Raw genomic sequence first — 20,833 nt, 5'->3', positions numbered from 1 at the left:
AATTTTTACCCCATTTTCTATTTTTTATTTCGCGCGGACGGAGTCGCGGGAAAAAGCTAGTTGTTTTATAAGAAGCTGTTACTAGTGATTTTACGTAACGTAGTTATTTTGAAGTGTGAGCACTAACGGCGTCTGTTATAAGTTTTCAAATCCATTTTTCAATCGAAACTAATTTTTATTATTATTGTTATTACTTTTTTTTTAAATAAAGAAAATTCATGGAAATTGTTTCATTAAAAAACTTAAGACTTTGCTGTTACAGACGAAATTTTACTTATTTATCAAAGGTGTATCTTATGTAAGAAAACCGTCATTAAATCATTGACTTTCAAGATTATTATTTTAAATAATTAAATCTCTAAATTAGATAATAATTTCACGGATTAAGTATTTTAAAGAAGTATGTGTGAGGTTATAGGCGTAGTTCAGATATGCGGATCTACTTCGTAAAATAAACCTTGCAAAACTTCGCTTCAACAAACTTACTAACGAACTAACCGACGTAGTTGAATAATAGCTTGTAAAACGTGGTGCGACACTAAATTTCTGCGAACTTTGTAGCAATTATTTTAACACTTTTTGGACCTGGGAACTTTGATTGGGTTTCTAAATGTAATTTATAAGATATATCGCAATACAAGTGTAAATTATATGTTAGTATACTAACCTCTATTACTAAATCCAGAAAATATGGTGAAGAAGGAATAGTTGATCATAATTAGAAGCAATTGAAACAGGGATCTCAATTACGAGCCAATCACAATAAACTGTCGTCGCGGACGATAGAAGAAAAAAAGTAAACTGAATAATGACGGAGCTACCCTTATTAAAGGCGCTGGTACAAAACAAAATCAACGCGTAGCGTGCCAACTGTGCGCCGCGGATACAATAGCAAAACAAACCCGGACAGTGGGATGAGCGGAGGGGTACGCCGCATTGCACCAGTTGAATCTCGACCCCTACACACCCCAGGGGCGCTCTGCCCCTCACCTTCCCCGCCGTCCGCAAACCCTCTACCTTCCCTCTCCTCCCCTCCCCTAACCCCCAAGGCCCGTTTACCATAACCCCGCCAAAGAGGGGAATACGCCTCTATAGCGTTGTTGTTGACGTACCTACACATGGTACCCAGTCGCTTGCTATTCGTAAGTAAGTAGATTGATTCAAAAGCAAGCGACCTACGAAAATTGAGCTCTTGAAGAATTCAGACACAAATTTACCTTTTTTCTCGTCATTAAGATTTATTTGAAACACTGTTATTTCAGTTTTAAAGTTTGAAACAATGGAAAATCACGTAAAACGTGGAGTGCTCTAAACGCGGCACGGGAGGAACAATAAAACTGCCATTACGTGTTCACTGTAGGAACAAAGTTGCGATTTTTTTACAAGAAAAAAACCGTACCGGTACACTCTAATTCAAATCGGGGATGAATTAAATAAATGTGTCGGATCGAATACAAAAGAAGTCGTATCTCGCAGAACGCCTTCTGTTATCTGAGAAATTTGTATATAACTTATCCCATGTGCCCGTTCCTTTTAATTGGATGCATGCTTAAGAAGAAAATCTTCGAGAAAATGCTTGCAATAGCAGACTAGTGCGTAGAAATTATGCATCGTAAATTAAAATTAGAAAATAGCAATAAATTTATATTTTACACACAAAGTTTATATTTTAAATTGATGTTCGTCAATATTAAATCGGTTTATAACAGTTAAGTAACAATTTTGCCAATTAGTAAGTTTTCGGATATATTCTGCGTGTCGTCCACTTGGTATGAAATTCAATTTCAACGGTCCAGTTGAACAGTTGCGGATGGGAGACGAGAAATCAATTCGATTAATCAAAACGCGCACGCTCTCCCGCGTCAAAAATTACCTCCGTACGTCGGATGCCCTGCGGCTTGCGTATACTCTAAAATACGATGTAACTAATAGGTCAACTATATCTGATATATCTCAACATGAAACATACATACATATACAAAGATCGGTTGAAAATTCACATAAGCAATTTCAATATTATATAATTGACTACCTAATATAGGATTTTTTTGTTAATTTTAAAAATATAAACATTGACAAAGCATTTCAACGTAAATTAATCTCATTAATATCAACCCATTTCTTAAAATGTTTTTGGTTAATTTTTAAAGCGTTAATAATAATTAAGTAAAGTAAAATTAAATCCAATTAAAAACGAATTGATGTAGGAAAAAACTTGTGGAAAGAAGTACACTTATTCTTGAGGGTATTGAGGCTTGTAAATGGACCGACGATCCTCTAGCCATTGGATGAGTTCATTGGATGAGCGGCGGAAACAGCATTCATCTGTTTGTGTTGTCAGTTCTTAAATCAAAATCATCCTTTTTGGTGACAAAGTGTAAAGACTAAGGTTGTCATTGTAAGTGTTTTAGTATTATAATTTCTTCATCAACGGTAATTGCTACGCGAGGTACAGTCGGGCTGGCAAGTGGAACCGTCTCGCATCTGGCACCACATCCGTATTTTCCCACGATTAAGTGTACACTTGCCCGTTTTCCACCGTACTTACTGCCATTTCTTCGCTAAGAGAAGATATATACTTACATAAAATAAACTTTCAAATATATTTTGTGGTAATTGTCTATGTATCTTTAAATACACATTTCTTGGTAAATCTGAAATTTGAAGAAAATTTGCTATTATAATGCAGGAAATTTAAAAATGTCTTAAACATGTGTTACGGGAAGTATGTTAGAAGTACTTACAAGTAACATTGTAGCAACCTTAATAGTAGTATCAGCTATCTCTATCCTTCGCAGCGTGTGAGAAAAGAATAAGGCGATATTTCGAGCTCTTTATTACGGAGGGATGATTCAGCTTTCTAGGTCAACCGGCAGCCGGGGCAGGTTTGCTGTAGTTTTTACTATAAAGTTAGCTGTCTATATTAAAACAAACTATTGAAAAACTGGGTGAATGACAGAGAAGGAAACACAAATTATACCAATACTACCTGTCGCCCGCGCCTCTGTCGGCACGGAAATAAACAAAACTTAATAATGCCTTTGTGTTCTTCAATAGTTATTATGTTCGATATCTGTGCCCTATCCATACAAATAATTGCATTTATAATATTAGAAACATGTAAATTGAAGACATAATCGCATACAGAAATTATAAGTTAGAGTTCATTGGACCCCGTAATGGATACGGCACCTAAAACTGCACAACAAAAAATACTGCGGCGACTTCGTATAACAAATACTACTTGAAAGTCCATTTCAATGCTTTACAACCCGAAATCATGTTTACCAAATCTTATGAAAGATTTAAGTATAGATGGCTGGTTTGTTGACTTCTCTTTGAGGAATTGTATCTCCCCTGTTAGTTTTAATATTTTAGATATTATTATTTAATAGTCAACCTAAAAAAGAACGATATTCGCCTTCCAATATCTAACCAAAACGATAAGGCTACAATAATTAATTCAAACTGCCTAAAATCCTTTACAGAGGACTGCAAAAGAGCATGCATGCTTAAAACGGCTTTTTTGATTTTAATTTGAAATTCTGTGTAAGCGGAGAGAAGACGAGGACGTCAGAGATGTAAATGACTGTATATTATTAAGAGATTTGACGCTCTTTGACGATCAAAAGAACGAAGTAAAGCCTAAGTTTATTTATTAGAACGCTCTTAGCTTAGAAGCTACCGATTGGGTGTGAATATTTATTTTTGTATTACAAAATGGTTTAAGCTATATCACGGCTAGATCCTAATAAACTGATCTAATAGAAAATAACTCTAAGAGAGAAAATTATAAATCTATTTATACCACTGAGACTCTTAATAACATACACAAACCATAAAAGGGGAAATAAAGTATATTTTCTATGTTGAATTCCTAACCAATTTGTTTCATCCAATAAATTGCTGAAGCGACGTACACGGGTAATACAATGTAGTAATACTTTTCCAATCGAACTACAAGTGCAACCGCTCTTTCGAATTGTCTTTTGTGACAGTTTCTAAGTGTTGCCGGAGCTCCATTTTTACACTGTACCCACTCTTCCTTCAACATCGTAAAAGGCACCTCTGAGCTTGACATCGTTTTTCTATTTATTTACCTACGTACTAATCACTTTGCACTTGGCATTTGTTTCATGTACGAATTTCCACATTATCACGGCAACCCATATTGTAATTACAATTAAAAGAAAAAAAAAATCTTTAATCGATCCTTGTTTTTTGTATTTCGGGACTCAAAAGTTTTACTAAATTTCTACACAATCAATCTTATAATCATACACTCCAGCTCTGCATGCTTTGCAAGTAACCGTTGCTCCTTGCGTACGCAGCAACTGTTTTCAACAGTCACAATGATTTTTCTTCAACACTCCGATGATTCGTTACGCCACAATGAACACTTTCCCGGTAATCTGTCTGTACATATATATGAGTGTAACGCACGTCCCAGCCAGTGCCTACGCGAACGGGGAGACAATTTAGTAACATCTGTTAGTAAAAATAAATTTTGTCACATAAGGAAAATTGCCTCAGCAAAAACATAATTCCGCTTCGCCGTGCCGACGTACATGTCTTTCTTTATTTAATATTCTCAATAACATTAAATATATTCAATATATATGTCGGTTATCATTGTATTATGTATTTTTATTTTCTGATTTTAAATTTTTTACCTGGAGGTGTAAATTGAAATGCGGGATTTTCAACGTCACGAGGTTATTATAAGTGCTTTCGAGTCATTATAAGCATTCGACTCTTGCTTTATTCTTTGGTATGCGTTATTTTATCTCTATAGTGAGATTTTTAAGAAAAGTATTTTTAATGCATGAATAAATTAGATACAAGAAAAACCTCACACAAAAGGCTGACTGTCTCTAAGACGATATCTAAACGACAAACGTCTAAGTAAATATGTTGAAGTGAAAAAAGAAATGACACGAGAGTGAGTACTGAAACTATTTCAATTTTTTTACCGTATAGAATTACTAGAACACTTGAGTGTGATAAACGTGAACAATTTAACGGACGGCCGACACGAGAACTGTCGCAAAGCTGGTGCGAGGGCGGGGCGGCGCGGTGTGCGGCTGCCGGAGCCGCTATAATTTGAGAATTAAGTAGAGCGCTTAGGAACCCGGGCGTGGGCTCACCGCACTCGAGCGATCCGATTTAGGTGGCAATGACACCGGCAAATCGTGTACGTCGCCCGTTTGTAATTTTCCCAAGGAAAATCGTAAGGACTAGGCAAATGAATGAGGTTATCATATTCATGAAATATATGTCGACATTTTGTAAAGATGAATAAAAATACAATGGATGAAGCAATAATATTGGACTGTTGAACATTGAAATCACTGGATCTCTTATAAAATGTCCATTTTACTTTCGCCAATATGACACTTTTTTTGAGAACGAATTCGTTTAAACTGCAATTTGCTGAGTCTACGATTTGCCATGGAAAATTACAAACGGGCGGCGGCGTACACTATTTGCCGGTGACAGCAATACAAATGCGACGCCGCTCCTAACTAAATGCTGTTGTAACGCAACTCCCCAGAATATTGTATTTGTGGCACCTTTCTATTGAATAACGCGAAGCATGTGGACGATCTCTTGGTGTCGTCGCAACGCGTCTTGAAGAAGTATTTCCTATTCAAAAGTTTAAAATTAAAATATATTGTAAATATATATTTAGATAATAAAATATGCAGTTTTCAACGATGTTGATATTTTATAAATAGGAGAATTTTAAGCTAATGGACTTTGCGGAACATTAAAATATTATAATATGTTGTTGATTTGCATTCATGTTACAATTGCATTGTAAATATTAAAATAAGGAATGTAAGGTATGCAAAAGGTTAAAAGCAAACTAAATTGTATTTTAACTCTAATTACTGTGTTTAATTCTATATTTTTATATTGTAGTGTTGTACCGCAATTGATTCCCCTCGGAAAGTATTTCCACGGCGCGGTAATAAAGCTAGAGCAATAAAATCGAGTGAAGCGTTGCGCCAAAGGCAGCTTAATTTGCCACCGATGTTTTTATTTCGTTTAAAAACTCACTCTTAATGATCGCTTTTAGTGTTAAACTATCTCTGAATTTCGATGGCGCAACAATTTAATCTTACTAATATCTGTTTGTGTTACTAATAAGAATTAGATGGATGGATGGATGTTTGTTTGAAGGTATCTACAGAACGACTCAACGGATCTTGATGAAATTCGGCACGGTTGTAGAACGTAGTCTGGAAGTCTGGCTACTTATAAAGCTTTTTTTTCTAAAGCCGCACAGAAAGGGTCGCGGGTGACAACTAGTACTTAAATAAAACTTGGCTTCTATAAATGATAGGAAATTTCGCTGTAGAAATATTTTCATATTCCGAAAAATAATACAGAATCATATTAATACAAATGACGAAGGATAAAAAGAAATTGCTAAATGTAAATTAATATCTACCTTGGAAAACAAAACCGCTTACTATGTAACAACAAATCAATTTATCGAAATCAGTAAAATATTTGCGCTATTTGAAGTATAGCCAATAAATTCTATCGCCCGATTGGAGATATTCAACCGCACATACAAAAATTCTGTTCGACTGTGAATTTGTTATAACCTCAAAGCATTACAGTGCCAAATTCAGGTCGATTTTCTAAATATTTACATTGCAATTCAAAGTGTATGTATCTACTTAAAATAGATGGAGGTACTTGCGTAATTGTTCCGCAATTGATTCAGAACGGAGTTTTTGTTTAAAAATGTTTTGAGTATAGACAAATTATTCAAATGAATTTATCACACCGGATAAAGTTTTCTGATTGTACAGTTTCTTAAACTTAACTGTCAACTAATAACAATGTGACGCCAAACGCATTTTCTAGTATGTTATTAATTTTTCATATCAGAAACGGTTAGTTTAATAAAAAAGATAAGAATAAAAAAATCAGTCTTTTAGAAAAGGTAAGCTAATGCTGTAAAAGACATACATACTCGTATTTATTAACAAAACAGCAAAAAGCTTAGTCGACATCACAGGAGACCGAAGAGCTGGCAGCTACCTCGGACAAAGAATTAGTCTAGCCATTCAAAGGGGGAACGCTGCCAGTATCTTCGGAACCTTACCTAAAGAGACACCTTTTAATGACATATTTTAGTTTTTATGTATTATATTTAAATTAAATCCATGTTTAGATTTTATGTAACTATCATTTCTAAATATTAATAATGTCATGGATTTTTTAAATTGAAAAATGTTAATTACTTTCGAAAATATTATGTAATTTTAAATTTTGACTAGCATATGATGTAAAGAGATTTAACCTACTCGTACATTTAAGAACAGAGACCAATTTGTAAACAGACATTATTTTGATCATTTTATTAATTTATTTATATTATATTACTAGGAGCATCGGTGGCAAAGTTGTTCGACCGTGTCGGACCGAAATATACATGTACCAATGTGTTTTTCAATTGTTGAATTGCATATGTTCATTTATTCGACGATTTTTTACGTTGAAGGAAAACATCGTGCTGCATCCTGCACATATCGGCGAAGGAATTATATGTACATACGAGTATGTAGTCTACACCGGGAAAGCGAGGTTGACCATGGCGTTGTCACCCCTAACTTGAGTAGGTTCCGAGTACCTAGGACCATACATTAGCTGATGAAAATTATTTTACTATAAGCCTATCTTATTTTATAGGAACAGACAGAAATAAAGATAACATAGGTGTTGATGTAATCCCGGCCGATAGCGGCCACGGCGACTGTCTTTAACTCCGGTTTTGACGTCGATGTGCTCGCATGTGGCTTATGTAGCCAATTTTGTTTGTAAAAATCCTCGTACAGTGCAGACATGAGAGCACACCGTTCACGTAATTATAGCCACAGGTGGTCGGGCTTTCAGCTTGTCGCGTCTGACATCCAGCTCAAGGAGCCGCCGGTTTTCAAAGGCTTTGATGCTATATTTAACTAGCGCTCTCGATTCCGGCCGTCTAGCAATATTCGGAAGCAGTAAGTTACGCAGGAGTTATTTACGTGCACAAGCGAACGCGCAAACGCATGTGCACACCCTCGTCTTCATCCATCTTTATCCAGTGGAACGGAGAGACCGATACGACTGGCGATTGAGATGATGTGTCTGTCTGATGAACATAGGTGTTAATTTTCCTGTGAAACGTATTTTTTATAATTGACAATATAAATAAAGGTATCCAGGTGTTGCGCCGCGTCTGTTTTTTAGAAATACATTTTTACCGAAACTGACGACATATTCTCACCCTTTGTTATATTTGGAGTCTAACATGTTTGGTAAAAACGGTACAACGATTGCTAACCCAATTAACTGAGTTGATAAGGTAAGCACTTTTTTTAATCTATGCGTCATTATTGATCACTTGATCAATTGTTTTACGTTAAATATACAACTTCTATCGCCTATCAATCGATGTCGACTTTTTGAACCTTGACTATATTTTAAAATCTAACATCCGCGAGGCCGCATGCAATAAATTGTTAATACACTAGCACTGATATAGGATATAACTTGATTAAATTATTGTGCAATCAATATGAATCAAGGTTTTTATTGATTGAAATCTCATTTGTTTAAAGAACTTATAGAAAGACACGTAGGCTATTGCAAATATTTTTTAAACCCCTAGGAAAGATGAAACGCAATGGGAAGAATAAAAGAGAAACAGTTTTTAAAAACTAAATGTAAGAATTCGTTAAGTTATTATTCACCTTTGTCCTTTAGCTAAAAGAGAATACGGAAAACATTTGCGTATAGTTCTTGTCCGAGTCACCAACCTATTTCTCAATTTATCCTCCCAGGTTTAGTCTTTGTATAATTCTTATCGTTTGAAAATCATAGTTTCATGTTTCTATCATGTTTGGTGGTAATGTAGATTTTAATTTTAAGATATGAGATAAGATAGGCATCGTTTTAAAATATCTCCAAATGACCCGATTTAAGTAATCTTTTTTTTTATAAAATGTATCTTGTCACAAACACAGAATTAACTACAAGTATTCGCCACATAATACCAATTTCAAGTAAAGTAATTAATGTAACAGTAAACTGTAACAGTTTGGCATTTTAATAGAAAACCCTTATTCTTCTTATTAAAGTTTGAAATTCTGTGATTAATTAATGGGAAAATGTGTGAAAGCAAAATCATTAATGCCTGAGTTACGGTCAGAACATAGATACTGGGCGCTACAAACACAAACTGTTGCAACGTTAGTTTGCACAAAATTAGACATTATTGGGTCTACACGCGAGAGTGATGTGAAGCTTAATTGGCAAATTTCACGTTTGGCTTAACCGTTTGCAAATTTCAATTTACTTTTGGTTAATTACTATGGATACTTCAGATGTGTAATTCAATGAATTTACAAAAATCCTTCAAACGGAGAACCAATGCAGCTAATGTGGATAACGTATTTCTAAAGAAGGTTAAATAAATTAAAACATGAAATTTTTCCTATGTCTTTAACTTTTATTATTTAGTTTTAGGTTTTGTGGGACAGAAGTGATCGCTGGTTAATCGTTTAGGATAAAATAACTTATTATTACTACTGAATTGTTTGGGATCGCACGGATGAAAATATATTCGATTTCTATTGAGAAACATTAACTACAAGTCTCACAAAAAAAATGATGAAGGAAAATAAGAAAAGATCATTGAAAAGAACATAAGCCTTTCATGTCGAGAATAGACTTCTGTTAAAATAGTTTTCTATTAAATAAGACCAGTGATGGTTATTGAAATTCGATTTCATTTTAAGATTGTGGTAGAAAGAGGATACTGGAAATGAAAGGGGTCTCAAGTTTTCAATTTGCCGAGTTCAAGTCAGATCTTAAGAGGAAAACAATACTGTCACTCGACGCTTACATATTGAGTTTTGTAAAATATTGTCTTACATTTGATTGTCAACTTGTTAGATGCATTTTTGATAAAATTTCATCAGATTTCAGAAAGGTTCACTTTTAAGTTTTTCTAAAATTTTATGTAATTTTCAATTTGCTCATCTTTGTTTTACTATTTTATAAATATTTAATATCTGATGAATACCCTGACTAAAACGTTAAATTTTGGAAAAAGACTGAATGAATTAATTTGGCAATTAATTAATTTATCCTTCATTATAATAGTTACAATCAGCAAATTTGTTAAATCATCCTAATTCTACTGACAAAATGGAATTCTATTTAAAAATATCTTCAACTACTCATTGAGGTACATTTTACAAAGAGAAATATGTTTTTAAAATATCTGAAAGGATGCTAAAATCTGTCAGGAAGTCTTATTGAGGCTTCAAGTATAAATATTTTACCGCCTTTCAAAGAACTTTTCAATGAGTAAAATACATTATTAATTTCTAGAATACTGTTTCGCTCCATGAAATAATTATTACATTTAACATTCACGAGTGATTTAGTATTTCGTTTTAAATTATGTACTTATTTAATAAATTAATTGTTAGATATTTTGATAGAAGTAAAATGTGACCGAGGAATATGCAGACTAGCTCCACCACCCGCAGCTAGCTATTTCAACGGTGAGCGAGCAAAGTATTTTTGCTATTCCATGTTGCAAGCTTGCATACCTGCATGTTCAACCGTAGCGGAATCAGGAGTATTTCTTTGGAATATTCGCTCTTGGATATTTGTATGGAGGAAAAGAATTCTTCTAACAGTTTATTATTCTTTAGTTAACATTCGAATCTATTACATTCTTTAGTGTTCGTTCACAAGGCAATCAAAGTTTGACGATAAGATTTTAAACAATAAAGTAAAATACTTTCTTCAATTTACTATATACGACGGAAAGTCAATTAAATAAAATAAAAGAGATGACAAGGTAACTATACAGTGTATTGTATAAAACCAGCGTAATTTCCACACAGTAGTTTGCGAGGTGAATAAGTAAACAAAAGTACAACCATAATAAATAATTTGTCATCTAAAATATCACGTACAAATTTTAAATAAGCGCAGGTAACACGGTAAAATCAGGTGAACTCGCGAAACGTGCAAAACCGGTTAAACTTTGTCCTTTCAGACGCGAATTCCGCTAGGAGTGAATTATTTAGTTGGCCCAACACAACTGACAGCTTTAGACAAATCTCGAACTACGTATAACATCCTGCATTATTAATATCGGAGCGCTTAATTTTATGTTGCATTTCACTATATCATATGAATAATTTTCATACTAAAAGCCTTAAGGGAATCAATTTCGTACCAAGAGTGCTACGAGTTAGTTATTTTGAAACGCGTTTGAAACTGAAATATAACTTTATGTTATGATTCAGGATGTTCTTTTTGTTTAATTAGACCGTCGGTAAACTCTTGTTTTTTATCGTTCACACTTATTAACTTTACCATTACCTGGTATAATAAAATAAAAAAACTTCTGCTTTCTCATCATAAGATGGAAGATATGAGGTAAACGAAGGAGATACGAGTAAGCTACTTATCTCCGAGCACTAGAGATACACGAGCACGGTACACACCTGTACAACTTCTTGAGTAAATCTTAGGTTGAGTTTATAAAACAACGGTGGCAAAATTAAAAGTTTAACAGTTTCTGATAGTTTTGTTAGCACTTGCGCAAGTAGCTAAGACAGATGTTAAAATTTTCAGAATTTAATCAACAATTAATCTAAACTTTTACTTCATCTACGCAAGTTATTTTCTAAGAGGTTGGTGGCAATATGAAGGGTTATACGAATATATGAAATAAATCAGTATTATCGCCATTGCACCAATGCAAATACTTTTCACCCTTTCAGTAATAAAATGCTTAGTATTCGGATCTTATTAGGTTCCCATCAAATCTTAAAGATCTTGTGTTCAATTATAACAATATTTTATAATTGTTTATTTATAATGTAATCCTAATAATAAATAGTTCCATATATCATAAAGACTAGCAAATATCAATTACTGTAAGCGTGCTTTGTACACAAACCAAAATTACATTGGCTTACTGTCTGGTTTAATTTATTAGTGGCCGCTATTGTGCTGGATTGCGTTAATCCCCTCAAAGGCAAGTCGACACTGCATTCGGACCGTCCCTCGTCTAGTTTTATTTGAAACTAGCTGTTGCCCACGGCTCCGTCCGCGTGGAAACAAATATAAAAATATTTCATCGATTCGCAAGTTTGTGAAACCCCGATATCATTCGAATAATTAAATAATCTGATATTATTTCACCATACATCAGCTATTTTCTAAAATAAGTCCCGTAAAAATTGGTCCACCCATTTTGGAGATCATCGGGAACAAACGCGAACTACATTGGTAGACGTCAGCAACAATATCTGTTGCACGAATTAGCCGTCTCGCCCGGTGCAATGCCACTACCATACAGAAAAGAGAAGGGAAAATCTTCTCTTTCTGTGCGTCCCCTTCGTAAGTAGGCAAGGCATTTGCAATGTCCATTTGCAGCGGTCGTTTCGTAATTTCGGGGAATTCGAAAAAAAAATAACTTGCGGACAGACAGACAGGCAGACAGGCAGACAAAGCGACAAACAAACAAAATTTAAAAAAATCTCGTTAATTTACATGAAATGTGAAAATTTTATTGAGATACACATACAGACACTGCATTTTTTTTTATCTGCGCAGATTGCATGTTTCCGCATCGTTGCGATGAAATGCAATTGACTTTCAATCTCGTCGGGCAAAGCCTTTATGTGATTAATAGCGACTGTGTTCCAAAAATAAAAAACAATACAGCGAAAATTCCTTTGTCAGATGTCACAACTCGAAACCGGAATAGAAACATTCAACGAAATACGAGTACACAGAGGAATTAAATGGGTTTTCTAATGGATGGCTATATCGTTAATGAATGTATAACCTATATTTTTTCATTATTATCACGAGTACCCATAGCTATCTGGTTTACGTAGGTGTTTAGATATTAAGACTATTGGTTGTCAAGCGGTGTGTGTTTATTAATTACATTAGTTACCAAAGTAAACGATATATTAATCACTAACATCAACTTGAATTGGTAATATTTGGTATAATACTGTGGATAAAAATACTAATTAATAATTTTTATGTAGGTTAGTCCAAGTGACATATTTTCATAAAGAAAATTTGGAATTCCTTTACAGTTTAATTATTAAACCAACTAAGAAGTTAATAATACAACGATTGATATTTATAATTACTTAATTGAAGTAGAATTGGAAGCAACTAGGTTTAGATACTCACTTTAGATATTCACAATAGACTGGTTGGCTCGCCTCAAATTCTCCTTTGTCGATCGTCTCACTAACCGGATCGCTTTATTTGACCACTAGCGATCGACACAAAGGCTTCCCCGCTGACAGCTACCTTGCATGAAAACACCAAGCCACTGACAAACATCACCCTCATCCTCAATATGTTGATCAATAGTTATGATACTGTATAGTCAATACGTAAAAGTGAGCTTAGAATATTTTACTTTATATTGTGAGTGTACAGGTAATCTTATTAACTGTTTTTAATCTATATTTTTTAATATTGTAAAAAAGTAATAAGTGACATCTATTTACGAAATTTTCATCGAAGAAATAAACGCGGTTGGAAATCGCAGACAACAGTTGGTATTTAGGTTCTTCCTACACAAGGCTACATAAATCTTGGAAACGCGAAGATTTTAATCGGTAAGCGACTAACGTCATAGTGTCCTTTTAGACGCCAAAGTCAATCGCTCACCACCTGTTCGTCAAGGTCGTCTTGGGAAAAGTCATTACAATTCCAACATGGCCGACCAATTCTATACAGTTGATTTTTTAAATTCGTGTTAGCCATGTAGTCGCTATGTCTGTATGGATCAAATAGATGAGTTGCAAATATTTACGTTCTTACATGTAGAAGGGCCTTATATAAAAATAATCGGATGAAAGTTGTCACCTACTTTTACATGTACACAAACGAGTAGGCGGTAACTTTGTTACAGCATAAACATCTGCAGTGTCAGACATTCTGTGGCAATACATCGAACAATGCTCAGTGATCAATTATCACCATTTATGGCTTCTTTATATAAAAGAATTGTTCATCAATTCTTAGCATTTTCAATATTTGTTTTATATCGTTTCGTGTGTTTTGAATATTTCGCTATAATATCTATTTACGATTATTAAAATCACTCGGCGACACAAATCGATGAAATTTTTATTAAAATGTAAGTACATGTTATTTTTTACATTAAAAATATACTTTTAAATTTATTTTGAAAAATACACATTTTAACTTACTCGATGTTAAAATGTGTCCGAATGTAAGCAAAGTGAGAAATAACTGTTGGATACATTCCGATGCCAGATCGCTTGGTTTTCGTCACGGTAGCTCTGGCAGTGGTACAATGTATATTGCGCCAAAATGACGTCATAGAATGCGGCTCCATCGGCCTCCCGCAAAATTTGAACATTACCTACTTGAAAACTATACGCTACGAAGCCATAAACATGCTTTAAATTATCACCTCTTTATAGGATTATGATTTGCTATTTAACCTGTCTTATGTCATATGTAAATGAAAATATAAAACGTAAAAAGTAATCTGAAATCAATATAACTAATAACAATTTAGGAATGGATTAAGAAAATACCAATTACTTATAAGATAAATAAATTATAGAAAGGAGAAATAAAAAATGATCCTTCAAGCAATTATAGCGTAGGTAGGCAGTTTAGTCTTTCGTAATGTGGTCTTACACTAACATTTTGGCGAATTCACATTCGAGGCCTCTTGAGACTCTTCTAAAAGATTTATTTCGTTTGCCACTAACTTTGTGTCGCAGCGTAACTTCTTGCCGTTAAGATTGATTCGTGTAAAAGAACAACTCTTAAAAATAACTCAAGGCACATTGGAATTGGAAACGTGAAATATGGATGTTCTATTCAACTTCTTTATGATATATTTACGGTATGAATTACAGCTTTAAGATTTTTTCGAAATATTCATGGTGCTTTAACTATTTCACTATATAATAAAGTAATAAAGTAACGTGAAAAATGTGAAATACTGTAAACAGAATGATTAGTTCATAACAAACGAACCAACAATGTTTGTAAGTTTTGTCTCACAGTTCTCAAATTCTCAAAGTCTCATAGTTGTTGAAAATATACTCACATTTAACAGTTGAATGTAATAATAGTGTAAGAGAGGTAAGAGATGACGCAAAAGACAAAAAATTCCTCTTTCCGAGTCGGTAAATGTAATAAAAGTATTGCTACTTGTTAACAAGGTGTAGGCTTAGAAAATACAAATTTCAACATGAATAGGTATCAAATTTCCACAAGAATCGATTGCGTCAATTTAATCAAAGGGCTAGAAATACAATATCTCGAGTAGGCCGATGCGCTCCCGGGACCCGCTCGCCCCTACGTTAACGAGGTTTCCTGTGGTGTTGTTATAGTATGAAATGAACGTATAGTCTTGTGGGATTGTATTAGGCTGGTGTATCTGTAACCATTAGACCGTCCTTTGTCTAAAACTCTCCGTGTATTTTCAGAATACGGAATGCACGGATATACAGAATACACACATGGCAGTAATCTACTGCTGTATATTTGCGCTTGTTACTAATAGCATCACTATTTAAAATGGAAAAATATTAAGTATAAAAATAACTTTTCCTAATATAACAGCTCTTGTCAATTGGATGGGAATATGATTATTTTGGATACAATTAACGATCGCCCACAAAAAAGTAAGGTAATTTGTTCATAAAAACGTCAAGTAAGGAGACTGTTTAGAAATTAAATTGGTTTCTCTAGTGAAGCCCTCGTTAAGAAAGGTGAGACGCGAACGCACGCGTAGGTAGTATATGTAAAACATGCGAGATATCTGGCCACAGGCGCGTAGCTCAGTGCTACCGCGCCGCGGTGTAATTGGTTACATCCGGCACAGGCTAGCCAGAAAATCAATATACAAGCGGTGACCCTCATTTCACTGAAACGACCTCCAAAGCCGAACCAGCCGAAAAAAAATGTTTTCAGATATAACGTCGGCACTTAAATGAGCATAATTGATCTCGCTTTCGCTCCGCGTGAATGCAATATTCATTTATTTCATTATTTTATTTCGTCTGTATTACATTTTAAGTTAATTGGATGTCCACAATCGAAAGCTTTCGTTGATTGTGTCTGTCAATCTTTGTTGAAAGCAAACCAATCAGTCTTTTATTCACAGTAAATTTTAAATCCGAATTACATTTTCCTTTTGAAAATAAAAGCACTACTGATTAAAGAGATTCAAATTTGGTTGCACTCGAGATTGACGCATACTCCATACTCGTTACTCCAGTAAATATTGTTTGTTTGTTTAATCAAAACGTTTCAACTGGAAAATCGTTTGTGTCTAAATTACACACTTCGTTTCAACAATGTTCGTGAAAGTTTGCGTAATTAGGTTATTTCTCACTTATTAATTTACCTATAAATACATTACTATTTATAAATTTACATAAATAGGACACAGAAAAATCTAGTCTATAACTGTACTAAATACAATGGAATATTCTATGTTTTGTAATTCGTAGATTCAGTTGACATTTTCACTGGGTGTCAAAAAATCGGAACAGTGTTCGACAGACCGTAGATTAACTTGTTGTGTTCAAAGCGAACAGTTGAAACACCGCGTAGAAAAGTCTACAGTTCACTGATTTCGACAAGCCTATTGTTATAACTTAAAAATGTCAGTGTAAAGGGAAAAATACGGCAATGCTGAGTGACTTTTTTTTTAAATGTACAGTCTATTCTGTCGACGATGAAAAAAATGTTATCAATTTAATTAGATATTTAATAACCAATGGGTATATTTTTAATATAATTTAAGGAAAATATAAAAGAATATCGTTATAAAAACGTTGTTTGAAGGAAAAGTTGTGATTAGAACTAGGTACGGATGCTTCGATGACATGAGCGTATATAAAGGAGATTAATTTTGATTAAAAAGTTAGCGGCTACGCCCACAAAGTACATCAAAGGCAAAACTAGATCCTGCATCGAATGACATATTTAATAAAATAAATGACTACCTTCTGATGTAAATATAACAACGTAGAAATTTTTCAATATTTAGATATAAGCAGAAAAAAATCCATCGACACTAATAATGCTACGATAGAGTAAGATGTTGCTGCGCTACGAGTGCGGTTGCGTGTATGAAATTTTACTTTGGCAATTTTTTCAAAATTGAAATATACCAGCAACCAACTAGTCTGCAACCGAATGTAAATTTTTTTACAAAGCCTAGCGTTTGAGACAGGTAATTTCAGAGAATTTGAAGTCCTATAACAATTTTCGTTCAAACAATTTCAAACGCAGACTGTAATCTGATTTGCTGTCCAAACGAAATTCCGACACGGAGTGTACATTAAAGGACATTAATTTCCAACCCGTTTCGGCAAAGTGCTTTATAACATGCTCACAATGCAATATAGCTTCTACCGTGCATGTCCACTGCTGTGACACTTATTGCAGTCTCTGTTTTGTGACAGAGACTGAAAGTGATAACAAGAAGACATTTATGATAATGGTGAAATATTTCTGTTCGATATACGATCTCATCATGGGAAGCGAATTTAATTCTTCGACTGTACACGGCGTCCCTACAAACCCCTGCGGCCAACTTTTCGTGTGGTTGTTCGACCGTTTCATTTCAAAGCTCAATGGTACTCTCTATATACAGTACGATGCGTGCTACTCGTACGTATTTCCACTTTGAATTACCTAATGGCAAGTGCAATTAAAACGTCATGTCCGAATTCCAATTTGCAAAGGGGATATCTAGGGGAGATATCGGTGGCGTTGATTAACAACGAAATACCTATAACATGCATCACATATGACAAAAAGCGTGGTCTCTCGTCTGTTTAATTAAAATTTACTTGATACGGAGTATTATTATATTAACTACGAGGTGTTTGCGGCCGCTGCGCTGTCCACATCATGATTTTACATTGCACTATTAGTGTTTCTGTATAGAGACACTGTAATAGGTACTTAATAATGTGTTCTGTTTACAATATGTATTATTTATATTACTATCAGCTGAAATTGTCAAACAATAAAACATGTCTTAACAATCAACATAATGAGTAGAAATTGACTATTTCGTTATTATTTAGATTAATACATAAACTATTTATTTGTTTCAAAGTAAAGCTATGTTCTCGATTCTGAAAGTGTTAACAATTGGTGCAAGAAATGTCCCCTCTCTCAAATTAAACTTTGTAAAATGGGACCTATAAAAACTTTCTTTAGTAGCAAGTGCTTCATTGAAAGTTGGCGAGGACCTTTAACCCAATAAATACTATCAAGAAAATACTTTTATGAGAACAAATCAGATAGTGGGAATTAATGTTTTTTAATTAATTATCATTACATATATGATTTTTAAGAGAAGAATGAATAAATTAATAAGTCTTTTTGACCTGTATTTTAAAGAGCTAATAAGTAAAATTTCGGTTAATATCTTAAGTAGCTCATTCCAAATTCCAATAATAATTTATATAAATTTGCCTGTCTATCTGAGTGGCCTGAAACTCTGTCTGAGTTTTATAATCTTTTATCGTTGATTATCACTGCCAGTGAATCTACGTAGCAACATCCTCTCAAAAAAAAAACAGATAGTAAACAATGTTTTTTGTACAGACATTTTGGCAGGTAGAAACCTAAAATACTTACCTAATATAAATAATAACTAATAAAATCCGTGTTTTACATGTTGTTTTAAAATATAAATTTATTGTTTTAAAAACGGTTAAAATCAGAATTTTTGTAACTTCTAGGAAAACAATGGCGGAGAAATTATCGACATCATTTTCTGTGCAGTTATGACACGGTTATTATAGGAAAACTACTAAAAATATAAGATTCATACATAATTTTTATCGAATTTAATTGATTGATCGTTTTACGTTTTATAACATTATAAAATGATATAAAATAACAGAAAGCTACATAAAAAGAATTTAAATGTGTAATCGTCCAATACGATTCGGTTTGTTTAAATCTTCCCGTTTAAGTTTGATCCAATCACAACAGTCTCTCGTGCCGTAAATCAGTAAGATCCTCGTAAAATGATATAGCAACGTAGAGACAATATCAGGACATACAGTTTATGACTGATTTAGTTGGCGTCACATCTTGGACGTTAATTTTCCATTTATAATAATAACCATCCCTTGCTCGTGAGTATTTATTTCATTAAAAAAATTCATATTGGAAAATACAGATCTATCGGACGGGAATAGCACATTTCTGTGGTTTATAATATACGAGTATATCGTATGCGTAATTCGTCTCTGCCAGCGTATCGTAAGTTTCAGCTATTTTATGAGTGTTTTTCAAATATCACGAATATCGGCGTAAACGACAGCGAAGGCGATACGACGGTAGATATTTGAAGATTTTTGCTATCATAATTTTAACATAAGCAATAAGTAGACACTAATTAGTAGTCTCCAATCTTTATTACAGAAAATTTTCTGCATAGATTTAGAAATCCGCTTATCTGTGAGAATAGTCTTAAAGATACTTAGTATGCGACTTAATCAATTCTCTTTAACGACGATCTACAAGTACTACCTGTTGTATTGAAGCCTTATGTCATAATGCCAATAGGGTAACGCCTAATGAATTTACATTTGTGACGGTGTCTCAATGTGAAATTGAAGACTATACTTACCTACTTTTTCCAAAAAAACTCAAGGGGTTTTTTTTCCATCAAAGTAATGAATTGATGTGTGGTTAAAATCATTTCAATATAGCGTGTAAAAAGTTTTGAAATTAAGTTCCGCAGGTGGCGTTGGTGAAAAACCTTTTCGAATAAAAACTTATTTGAGCGCTTTATATCGGTGAAAAATGTTCAGCCAATTATTTTTACCAACAAGCGTTTATTTTTCCGCTTCAGTTTTATATTATTTTTGAAATCCTGAATTCCGATCGATAGCGACTTTTACTATGTTTTATTGTAAATATTTTTATCTGATTATATGGACATGTTCTTTTGTAACTTAAATATGATAATTTTGTTAATTGAACCATGATGTCTATTTATAATTATATTTTATATTTAATATTTTTAGCGTTAATTTAGTAGTATAAACTAATGAAAAACAGTTTACACAGTTAATCAGTTTAACAAGATGTTACTAATGTTTTATTTAGAAACTAATGAGATTTATTTTCGTTTTATAAAAATAAAAGGATACAAATTTTGAGTTAAAAGTCGCGGGCGCGAAGCATTTGTGTAATCGTTGACTCACATAAATCAAGTAGATACCTAATTATTTTAAAACAATGAATTCGCAGGCGGTCGCATCTGGCAAAGCATTGATGAACAAAATAAAATATGAAATGACATAATTTGCGAAAGATTTACGAGTTGCGCTATGAACTTAAGTTACAAAATGAAACACGTGTTCTCCTGTCGTAGGCCCGGTACAATCGATGACTGCTTATCTGGTGGACTACTTTTCTGAGCTAAAGGAAGAAATGGAAGAATTTTTAGTCTTCTTGAAAGTTGAAGTCGCTGGATCCAAGTGATGATATGGGAGTTCTGTCTGTTCTCTGCAGTTATATTCAGTGGCTTGGGCAAAGCGTGATTAAAAACGGTATGCTTACCATTGTAAAGGAGCGTGGGCTCAGGATCTCGAGGCGACGGGCCCGGAGCGGTGGCGGCAGGCGCGGGACTCCGGCCGCGCCCCTCGCCCACCACGTCGATCTCCTCGTCCGTGTCGTCGGCCAGCTCCGCCGCAGGAGCCGCCTTCCACTTCTTGGCCATGAGGCAGCGCGGCAT

General features: G+C 34.0%; 1 protein-coding gene across 1 annotated transcript in view; it reads right to left on the bottom strand.

The window, feature by feature from the left end:
• Window positions 1-20,833, bottom strand: part of LOC106717006 (transcriptional repressor scratch 2-like) — a 28,056-nt gene extending 7,223 nt beyond the window's left edge. The window contains exon 1 of the mRNA XM_014510692.2: window positions 20,659-20,833. Coding sequence (XP_014366178.2) covers window positions 20,659-20,833 — 175 coding nt within the window. The remainder of the gene's footprint in view (window positions 1-20,658) is intronic.

The sequence above is a fragment of the Papilio machaon genome, chromosome Z (assembly GCF_912999745.1).
Source record: "Papilio machaon chromosome Z, ilPapMach1.1, whole genome shotgun sequence".
Taxonomy (NCBI): domain Eukaryota; kingdom Metazoa; phylum Arthropoda; class Insecta; order Lepidoptera; family Papilionidae; genus Papilio; species Papilio machaon.
This window is presented reverse-complemented; position numbering and strand designations above follow the sequence as displayed.